The sequence below is a fragment of the Mycotypha africana genome (genome assembly GCF_025528875.1).
Source record: "Mycotypha africana strain NRRL 2978 chromosome Unknown BDF20scaffold_15, whole genome shotgun sequence".
Lineage (NCBI taxonomy): Eukaryota > Fungi > Mucoromycota > Mucoromycetes > Mucorales > Mycotyphaceae > Mycotypha > Mycotypha africana.
Window position 1 is genome coordinate 414,562 of NW_026515739.1, and position 6,657 is coordinate 421,218.

Sequence of the window (6,657 nt, forward strand, 5' to 3'; positions counted from 1 at the left end):
GTTCTCCACATCTCATATGATGCTGTCAACTAAACATAACACTTAATTCACGGTACTCATATAGTAGAGTTTATGTAGTTTCTAATTATTTCTGGTTTGCAATATTATATAATTCATCTTTATCCTTCATAAATTGAATTATATCTTTAATATTTGTGTATCATCTACCCTCAAATACGACAAAATTATTATAATTTGAGAGCAAGTAAACAAAATATGTTTCTATCGAAAAATGAATATAGGAAATTTAACTGGTTTGTTCTTCTTATATTATGAATATACTAGCTATAAATGATTGATCGTATAAAAATGTAGATCAATACTTAAAGAATCAATAAAAATAAAAAAAAAAATATAAACTAATGAAAACGAAGTAAACAAATCTAAATCCTGAAATATAAAATAAAACTTGAAATTAACAAAATTCCAATAATCAAAATAAAATGTTTATAGTAAAATATGAATGCCCAAAAGAAGAGAGACTTCCTAATATCAGGTTATGAATAGAATTTATACTAAAATTAATATGTATATTGATGTATGTAGTTATGTAAGTAACATTTAAAGTCCGTATTAAATGTTTGTCTTCAATAGTATACGTGATTTTGTGTCGGACTGCTGGGTTACTCCGGGTCGAACTTATTAATTCGGAAGCAGGTTTGTACAATATAAACGCCATGCATCATGGTATTGACAAGTCCCGTAGCTAATTTATCGGCTCACTACAGCGGGCTTCAAATTCTTGCCCAATTTAGTAGGTCAGATGTCAAAACCCTCGGACATTTGTGCCTTCGGTCCAAGCCCTCCGGGCATGCACCCTTTCCTTTGTCTTTCTTCCCTTTTGCTATTTATGGTATTTACCTCTATGCTTATGAAAATGTTTAACTATGAATTCAAGATCAAATTACACAAATGACTATTTATATATATTTTTTTTATGTTTATGTTAACTTAGGGCAATTTGCACGATATAAAAGGACTTAGGATTTTTAATATAATAAAATAGGCTCTTCGACTGCAAAAGTTTTTTTCTTAAATTTTTTTTACTTAGACTATTTTTCTATTTCTTAAGGTTCGCTTAAGGGGGAGGGATACACACTCAAATGGTTCCCAATTATCTAACCGATAATTCTGACACAATAGGGCCCCCTCACTTGACAGTATAAAAAGCCGGTGTAGTATAGACAAAGGGGGTTGGTTTTATTTAACGTGGTATGTATCCGGATCCCTATAGGGCTATATGGATACCACTCGAGCATACTTATATAGGAATAAGGAAAAGACTATGGAAAGTAAAAACTTATGGCTATATAAGAGGTTAGTAAAGGGTAAGCTAAAAAATTCAACTACGCGAGGCAGTTGGTTAAAAAGGTTGGTAGACGCGCCATAGGTAGTGCATCAGATCAGGATCTACGAGAAAGTAGCATGAAAGTAAAAAGTAGCAGAAGCATTAAAAGTCAGTATCGGGGTTTGTTTTTGGTGGATTTTCTTTTTTTTTTTTTTTTTTGGTTTTTTTTTTTTTTTTTATCGGTTTATCCGGTTTTTTGCTTTTTTTTGTATTTTTATTGAGGTATATATGGATGAGGTCATTGGTGATCAGAAACTGTCGGCGTATACCACTGGAGTAGAGGTAGACCATTAACAATTAAAGATGTACCGGTGAATTCTTCGTTGGGATGACATATTTGATCAATCTCCAGCATGATTTGGCACAGGGTCGGCCAGTAAGTGACCAGGTGTTTTCGTAAAGGTGACAGCGGTTGTATGCGTTCATGAGGCTCGATCGAAGGTTTGTATGTTGGGAGATAAGTGTTGAGGAAGTAATCGATCGGGTTAGGTTTGACCTCTGGAGGGATGTTGAGACGATTAGCAACATCAAGGCAAGAGATGAGGTGTTGGCGAGAGGCATGTGCAGCTTCACATTTGTTACAGCCAATCGGGCGAGCGGGAAGCCATCCCATGCGCCATCGAAGAAGGCGACTGCGATCAAACGTGGACATGGGTAGGAAAAGGATGGGGTCAATACCAATAGTACTTCTGCATGCAGAGAGTAAAACAGGTGGTGGAGGGGTATTTGTCGGATTGGTGATGGTGTCATGAGTGGATTGGCGATAGCGGAGGTAATGTTGGTCTTGTAGTGAAGGTTTGTCGTATATGGCTAACCGTTGTTGGGCATCCGTAGGGAGACTTTTCCAGAGAATACTGTATTTAAGTAGACGTGGCCATCGGTAGTTGGGCGTAGTGCAGTGGGAAAGGATGGTTTTCAATAAAGTGTCCTCCGGGAGATGATATACTCGGCAAATCATTTTGAATATAAGTCTCTGTATTCGTTGGTCCATGGAGGGGATGTTAGTCATGTGTTTGAAGACTGCGGTTGAGCTTTTCGAGTGTCCACCAAAGAGAATACGGAGGCATTGATCTTGGGCTTTCTCGAAGAGTAAAATTTGCTTTTTAAGAAAGATCGAAATTGCGAGGCCGTATTCCATTATTGGGCGGATAAGCATGGTGAAGAGGCGGGTAGCGGTTAATCTTGAGAAGGAGGGAGAGCGTAAACCTAGGGGTTGTAAGACAGTACGCATGGCATGAAGAGCTTTTTTAATATTGCGGTGCAATAAAAGGGCTGCATCAAGGTTGCCATGTTGATTAAACGGAATACCAAGGTAGACAAAGGAGTCCGCACATGGTATAGCGGTATCATATAGTTTCAGTGGTGGCGCTCCTAAAGGTGTAGGTGAGTTGAGGATTACACACTTTTCGGGGTTCCATCTGTAGCCTAGTTGTTGAGAATGAAGTTCAGCTTTTTTGAGGAGCCTAGGCATAAGGTCGGCAGTGGCAATAAGAACAACATCATCTGCGTAGAGGAGGCTGTTGATCCAAACACCATTGAATCTTCGGTTGATGGGTTGGTCAAATGCTCTGTTGGGGGAATGCGTGCTGTTCGTAGGAAAGTTGGAAGGCTGTTGATATATATGGAATACAAAAAGGGAGATAAAATGGATCCTTGAAGAACCCCAGTGACAGGGTGGAAGCTAGGAGAGGTCGTGTTCTGGACTAATACTTGAATAAGGACTTCATCGAAAAGGCTTTGTAGTAATGCCAGTAGAGGAGCAGAGATATGGGTTTCTAAAGCTCGCCAAATAATGGCTCTATCGACGGTGTCGTAGGCAGACTTGATGTCAAGGAATGCAAGGACGGGTCGTTCACCATAGTGATCTTTGGCGTGTTGTTCACATAGCTCATGGAGGCAGAGGGCCTGATCTAATGCACTTCGATGAACGCGAAAACCACCTTGTACAATATCTAATGGGGGAGCAGTTGAGGTTAACACATCTTGGAGACATAATTCAAATAATTTACGAAAAACAGAAGTTAAACTAATCGGTCTAAAATTGCCTGGCTCAAGTGGATCGCCTTTCTTATATATTGGGATTACTTGGGCTATAGTCCAGTGGGTGGGCACACAGGCCCATTTCCAACATAACCTAAATAATAAGGTAAGAAGAGGGGTAAGCGCTTTTTCAATAGGTAGGAGGATTTCAGTACGAATATGGTCAACTCCAGGTGCTTTGTTGCGAGACAGTTTTTTTCGTATCATTTCTGAAATTTGGTCATCATGAAAGGGACAATCATGTTGAGGTGCATCATCAAAGGTATAGGGATGAGGGCCTGTTGGTTTCGGGGGGAGTGGTTGACGGTCAGCGGGAAGATGGTCGCCAGCAAAGATATTTCTAAGATGGCGTGACATGGCTAGAGCCGCTTGGTCTGGTCCATCAGGATGATTGAAACGTGGAGTGGTGGTACGGCTTTTTCGTATCCCTTTGATTGTTTTGATGGTCTCAGTGAAATCACCTGTAGACAACTTATGACAGAAGGCTCTCCAAGTATGACGTTGGCGTTTCTTACATTCTTTTTTGAAATCAGAATCTAGTGCTTCGTAGTGATCATATAGTCGTAGTTGACGGAAGGGGTCTGTTTCTCTTCTCCAGCGTGAACGAGCGTGTTCACGTTGTTTGGATAAGCGGTGAAGGTCAGGCGTCCAGAACCATGACTTATGAGCTGACGTGTGAGAGCGACGGCCAATTGAATCATCTAAGCATGAAGATACAAGATTGTTGAGGTCGTTGTTCAATGCATTGATGGTGGATTGAGGTGAAGGAAGGTTATCGATTGTTAATGTATGCTGGAGATGAAGTTTGAGTGACGCTAGTCTCTCTGAAAAGAGAGATTGGTAGGTACAGTTAGGATTCTTCAATTTACCAAGGTTCCATAGACGACGAGGATGTTTGCTCTTGGGTGGTGGTGGGCGTGGATTCAGGAAAGTGAAGGAAATTGGATGATGATCAGAGCCCGCGCTGATATCGCTATGCACAATAAGCTCGGGTTGTTGGATGTTGTCTGTAGATATCATGAGGTCAACGATGCTCTGGAATATAGCGCCTTGAGAGGTGCTACGTCTACAGCAGTAGTATGTGGGCTGGCCATAGGTGAGTTCAGCATTCCAGCAACGTAAGCCTGTTTCGTTGAGCCATTGTGCGAGTGCATAGCCTCGTTGTGTGGATTTGGCATCACCTAATAGCTGGGCATGACGAGCGTTAAAGTCGCCACAGAAGATGGTGTTGGTATGGGTGCGGTTAGGATTGATGGGTAAGGAGCGTATAATTTCGAGGGCATCAGGAGCTGGCATAGAGGGCGGGAGATATAAGCAATGGATTAAAAAGGTTGAGATTTGACATGAAAGGACGTAAGGAGATGAGGATGGAAAATGAGTGACAGGGTAGGGACAATTGGGGTTAACCAATAGTGTAATGCCTTGTTGTCCCCGGAAGCCATCCCCCTCAACGGGAACGCCATAGGTGTGATATTGTTGCCATGAGGTAGGATATCTATATGGAGAAAGTAACCAAGTTTCAGTTAGAAAAATGAGGGTAGAATGCATAAGTGGATCTGTAATCAAAGATATAGTGTGTTTGGCAATGCCATTAGCATTCCAACATGAGATAGTCAGTGATCGACTACTCATTATTGTTGGGATGCAGGTTCACCAGCACCTGAAGGAGAAGTCGTATCAGTGGTGGTCGACTGTTGAGTCATATCAACATCATCAATGGCTAGTTCATTGATGTGAGTATCGTCGTCAAGTTGTGTGCTGGGTGGTTGTGAGGTTTGGGATTGCTGGGAATCTTTCGATGAAGAAGGGAAGAAAGGGATGCCCTTTCGTAATTGGTCTATATGTTCTTGAGTGATCCAGGTGTTGATCAAGAAGGTCTTGGCTACAGCGTAGGCTACTGGAGTGCGAATGAAATCCAGGGCTCTGAGGCAACGGAGGGTATGGAACTCACGAGCTTTGGCTTGTTTTTCTGCCTCTGGGAGAGCGGCTAGTTCGGTATTATGGAGGATAGTACCAGATAAGGGATCAAAGTCTGCAAGAATAGGAACCTTGGCTTTGGTGAGACGTTGTTTAACGATAGGTGCATAATCGTTGTGCACCAATAGGCTGACGGTTTGTTTAGCTGGATATTGGATATCCAGGATGCGCGATGGGTTGATGTGTATGGCAGCAAGTTTAGCACGTAATTCTTTCAACTTATGGCGAACACGGCAGGGAAGGTGAATGTATTGGTAACCTGGATTTGATGATGCAGGTTGGAACAGGCGTACAGCAGCTCTTCGAGCAGCAGTAGTGACCTTGGGTGGAGCGAGCTTATTGCTGTTGGCTTTAATACCACGATGAGCTGCAGCTTGATAAGGGGACATTTGAGGGGGAGGCAGAGGAGTGCTAGTAGTGCTGGGTGTGTCATCATTGGCATATTTCGATGCCTGTGATCCTTGTGGTGTCCTAACTAGGATATGCGAAGGGGAGGACTTTGTACCCATAGGTGTGTTGGTAGGGATTTTGAAAGTAAAATCACCTGGAGCACGAGATGGATCGCTAGTTTCAGCCATATCAACGTCGTTGTTGAAGGTAGGAGAACGCTGAAGCTGTTGTAATTGCTTACGGAGTTGGTCATTCTCAGCCTTGAGAAGGGCGTTTTCAGCTACTAGAGCCTCCAATTGAGTCAGGCGAGAGCTTTGCGCCTGAATCATGTTGAACAGAGCCGTAATGTACTCTGGTGCATTAGGTGGAACGATGATTGGTGTACTACTACCAATGGGGGTGGTTTCCCCAAATAGAGTAGGAGTGTTGAGCACATCCGGGTTGCGTTCTAGCTGCATTTCTACTGGCTCGGTGGTTGGTGAGACAGTAGAGTCAGAGGGGACAGGAGCGGAGATGGGCTTGATTTTTTTGTTATTGGATTTTCTAGTTACCGTCGTTTTTCCCATGGTGGAAAGAAGTAAATGGTCGTTGTCAGCAGAAAAAAAGGCTGTGGAGATTTCAGTGGCTGTTCTTTTGCTGCCACAAACGCTGAGAGGGCCGCTAGAACTGTTGTTTGGGTTGCTTACTGTAAGTGATGAGGGGCTTTTCTGCTTTTCAGATGTCGCAGATGTTGAGATGGCAATCTCAAGATCGTTTGTACTTTTTTCTGTAGGTGCTGTTGAGAGTGTCGTTAAGGCTGTTGGGAGCTGTTGTTGAGTGTCCTGGACAGGTGCTGTGGTGTTGCTAGTGTCTTTGGTGGATTGTTTGGTTGTAATGGTGATTGTTGCGAAATTTGTACTTGT

The 6,657-nt window shown here is 42.5% G+C and overlaps 2 protein-coding genes across 2 annotated transcripts; both read right to left on the reverse strand.

The window, feature by feature from the left end:
* Window positions 1-1,530: 1,530 nt before the first annotated feature.
* On the reverse strand, window positions 1,531-2,121 carry BDF20DRAFT_900496 (uncharacterized protein). The gene is made up of 2 exons (XM_053082740.1): window positions 1,701-2,121; window positions 1,531-1,630 (listed from the first exon to the last, which is right to left on the reverse strand). The coding sequence occupies exons 1-2, from the start codon at window positions 2,096-2,098 to the stop codon at window positions 1,597-1,599; spliced, it is 432 nt and encodes a 143-aa protein (XP_052931237.1). The 5' UTR covers window positions 2,099-2,121; the 3' UTR covers window positions 1,531-1,596.
* Window positions 2,122-4,927: 2,806 nt separating this feature from the next.
* Window positions 4,928-6,657, reverse strand: BDF20DRAFT_900501 (uncharacterized protein). The gene has a single exon (XM_053082741.1). The coding sequence runs from the start codon at window positions 6,319-6,321 to the stop codon at window positions 5,020-5,022; it is 1,302 nt and encodes a 433-aa protein (XP_052931238.1). The 5' UTR covers window positions 6,322-6,657; the 3' UTR covers window positions 4,928-5,019.

Coding starts and splice junctions, on each gene's coding strand:
- BDF20DRAFT_900496 (XM_053082740.1), bottom strand. CDS start 2,098: ATGACACCATCACCAATCCGACAAATACCCCTCCACCACCTGTTTTAC. Junction 1,631..1,700: donor CGACCCTGTGCCAAATCATG/CTGGAGATTGAT, acceptor TTAATGGTCTAC/CTCTACTCCAGTGGTATACG.
- BDF20DRAFT_900501 (XM_053082741.1), bottom strand. CDS start 6,321: ATGGGAAAAACGACGGTAACTAGAAAATCCAATAACAAAAAAATCAAG.